The 3,857-nt window shown below is 38.9% G+C and overlaps 1 protein-coding gene across 1 annotated transcript; it reads left to right on the forward strand.

The window, feature by feature from the left end:
- Positions 1–476: 476 nt before the first annotated feature.
- Positions 477–3,631, forward strand: LOC102622903 (laccase-13-like). The gene is made up of 6 exons (XM_006487611.3): positions 477–622; positions 707–858; positions 1,068–1,312; positions 1,435–1,563; positions 1,652–2,611; positions 2,734–3,631. The coding sequence occupies exons 1-6, from the start codon at positions 500–502 to the stop codon at positions 2,862–2,864; spliced, it is 1,740 nt and encodes a 579-aa protein (XP_006487674.2). The 5' UTR covers positions 477–499; the 3' UTR covers positions 2,865–3,631.
- Positions 3,632–3,857: the final 226 nt, after the last annotated feature.

The following is a 3,857-nucleotide window of genomic DNA, read 5'->3' on the forward strand; positions in this document are numbered from 1 at the left end:
TACCGGATCTTCCTTATTCGGAGTAATGCTCGATTATCTTGTAGTCTTAAAATGAGCTCAAAATTCAATTTTGATACAGAGTTTTTCATGATTGGATTTTTTTTTTTTTTTTTAAAGACAAGGAACTGCCTACGATATATCTGCACAGTGAAACAAAATTGTATGTAAGCAAGGTAGCAACTAATCACCTATTAGTGGTGTCTTAATTAAATACGTAATCTCGTATATTTAACAAAAATTGATGGTATTAGTGGGTGAACCAAATCCTCTTATGGTTGGTCTAAGTGTTGTCCTTTAATCTTGGGAAATTTTTTTGTCATTGTTGACTTATAACCTAATTTCCTAGATAAAATTTAATATTCTTTTGTTTCTACTAATGAAATTTAAAAAAAAAAAGGAAACTATTATTTGAAGCTAGCTAACTGCCGTCCTTTACCGCTCTTTATTAGTCTGATTCACACTCACACAGCATCACCTAAGACTTTAATCAACACAGCTAATGGATATTCCAGCATTGATTACAGTCAAGCCATGGAGCTCTTGCCTGTTACTTGGTGTCTTGTTCATCTTTGCTTTCGTGGCTTCTCTTTCTCATGCAGAAATTCAATTCCATGAGTTTGTTGTGCGTGCCAATTTAATTTCTCATTCTTCATCAATCATATCGTTCTTGGACACAGGATTTATATCTCTGTTTTGATGAATACAGATTGAAGCCAAGCCAGTGAAGAGGCTATGCAGGACCCATAACACTGTTACAGTGAATGGGCAGTTCCCAGGACCAACATTGCAAGTTCGAGATGGAGATACTCTTATCATCACGACTATAAACAGAGCTCAATACAACATTACCCTCCACTGGTAATCATTTATTGCACGTTCAAATAATAATGTGTTTATCAAAAAATAAGAAAGATAAAATCGTTTTGACGTTGATTGTTGCTTGAAGCCAAGGTCTAGCTCTAATGGTAAAGAGCGGCTTTCCAGGACCTAGACTCCGGGGTTCAAGCTTCAATAAGTGTGTGAGTTAACAATATGTATATCAATTGCTGGCTAATGTTGTTGTTCAGGCATGGAGTAAGCCTGAAGGGAAATCCATGGGCAGATGGTCCTGAATATGTGACTCAGTGCCCAATCCAACCAGGAAGGAGTTACACGTACCAATTCACCATTGAAGACCAAGAGGGAACTTTGTGGTGGCATGCTCATAGCAGATGGATTAGAGCAACTGTCTACGGAGCTATCATCATTTACCCAAGAATTGGTTCTTCATATCCCTTCCCTGTGCCAAATAGAGAAATCCCAATTCTTCTAGGTTATTAATTTCATTTATTTCTTCTAGTTCGCTTTTTGTTTCTTAGAGTCATAAACAAAGCATCTGTTACACCATGGAACAAAGTATGGTAAAATTCTAACAAATGAAGCAACGATAAACAGGGGAATGGTGGGACAAAAACCCCATGGATGTCCTGATGCAAGCAATTTTCACAGGCGCAGCTCCAAATGTTTCTGATGCATTTACAATTAACGGTCAACCGGGCGATCTCTACAGATGCTCCAGGAGAGGTGTGCCAAAACTTTAATTAGGTAGAAAGATATATATATATATTTATAACTAGTAACTGTATTGTGATTTCCTAGCGTTGCAATGCAGAAACTGTGAGATTTCAAGTGGAAGCAGGGGAGACTGTTCTTCTTAGAATTATCAACGCCGCAATGAATCAAGAACTCTTCTTTGGGGTGGCGAATCACAATCTAACTGTAGTTGGTGTTGATACTTCCTATACCAAGGCTTTTTCAACCTCGGTCATCATGATAGCTCCTGGTCAGACAACAAATGTTCTGCTCACAGCTGATCAGCCCCCGGCTCGTTACTACATGGCAGCACGTGCCTACAACAGCGCCAATGTTGCCTTTGACAATACCACCACCACTGCAATCCTTGCATACAAATCTGCTCCCTGCAATGCCAAGAATGGGGGATCAAATTCTTCAGCACCAGTCTTCCCAACCCTCCCAGGCTTTAATGACACCGCCACTGCAACTGCATACACTGCCCAGATCAGAAGCCTACACGAGGTCAAAGTCCCAACAGTGATTGATGAGGACCTATTTTTCACGGTGGGTTTAGGTCTCATCAACTGCTCAAATCCTAACAGCCCCCGATGCCAAGGTCCGAATGGAACCCGTTTTGCTGCCAGCATAAACAATGTCTCTTTTGAATTTCCAACGGGGAACTCTCTGATGCAAGCCTACTTCCAAGACCAGCCTGGTGTCTTCACCACAGACTTTCCCCCAGTTCCTCCAATCAAATTTGATTATACAGGTAATGTAAGCCGAGTTCTATGGCAACCACTTAAAGGAACTAAGCTGTACAAGTTGAAGTTTGGTTCCAGTGTACAACTTGTGTGGCAGGACACAAGCATTGTCACAGTTGAGGATCATCCTATGCACCTTCATGGGCATGAATTCTATGTGGTAGGTAGTGGTTTTGGTAACTTTAACCCAAGTACAGATACTCCCAAGTTCAATCTCATTGACCCACCAAGGAGAAACACTATTGGAATGCCTCCAGGCGGATGGGTTGCTATACGATTTGTGGCTAATAATCCAGGTCCATTTTCTGAACTTAACTAAAAGTAAACACTCAGGGGCAATCCTTTTTTAATTTTTCTATACAAATAATTCTATTCAAGTTTTCCTCTGACAAACTCAATTGAATCTCTGATGAAACAGGAATTTGGTTTATGCATTGTCACCTAGATTCACACTTAACTTGGGGCCTTGCAATGGCTTTCCTAGTTGAGAATGGAGATGAGGAATTGCAGACTGTCCAGTCTCCACCACTAGATCTTCCCCCGTGTTGAGATGATTAAAACAAAAAATACATCACAGCAATTGAATCTAGTTTCCTGATTATATTCTTTGTTTTCTTCTTAAGTCCTTGGATAATCAAGTAATTGTCTTTCCATTAGTCAGTCAGTGTTGAAAAGAACTCAAACTCGATAGACTATTTGTCGTTTATAGGTTCGTGAGTCAAGTGACTTGGCATTTCAGCTGATCGGGGAACCAAAACCGATAACTTGGTGCTGTCATCCAATATCATTAAACTATCACGTGATTAACATACGCCTGCTTTAAGTTTAAACGGCAAAACCTGTTGTCGTTTTTGGAAGGTTTTAAGTTGCGCGTGAGGGGCTCATGAGCAGACGGTTAAGTTGGTCAGTTTTGGAGGGAATCAACTGGAAGTATAACACCAGTAACCGCTGGTATATATGCTGGTTCTGGTTTCGTCTAGAACGATCGAATAAAGAGAGATAAGGAAGCACTAGAGAGAGACAGAAATGTTTCTGTGTATTCTCTGTATTGTGCTTATCATCTCTGAAACCTTTAAAGTATCTCCCTGAGTTTGTTTTCTCCAGTGGATGTAGGCACTGTAAAAGGTGCTGAACCACTTAAATCTTATTGTTTTCTTGATTTCTTCGTGCTGTTTTCTTTGAGCTTGTGATTGTCTCGACTTGTATTATTTTGATCCTTGAATCTTGGGGTCTCAATTCGGTCTTAGCGTAAAATAAATCTAGTGACAAAGGTTATATTTTACAACAGTCAGATTGAATGTTGTCTTATCAATCAATCAATTGATAGGGAGTGATTCTTGATGGAACGTATTGTTCTACGCAAAAAATTAAAAAAAAAATATTTATTATTATATACAAATTAATTGGTCTAACAAAAACTTAATGTTTTCGATTAACACAAGAGGTTCTTCTGATCATTCGAATCATAATCAAGTTACATAAAGAATAATGATAGATATATTGTATATGAGGATAAACGATAACTATCAGTAAAAGGATTTT

Source organism: Citrus sinensis, chromosome 5, assembly GCF_022201045.2.
Source record: "Citrus sinensis cultivar Valencia sweet orange chromosome 5, DVS_A1.0, whole genome shotgun sequence".
Classification (NCBI taxonomy): domain Eukaryota; kingdom Viridiplantae; phylum Streptophyta; class Magnoliopsida; order Sapindales; family Rutaceae; genus Citrus; species Citrus sinensis.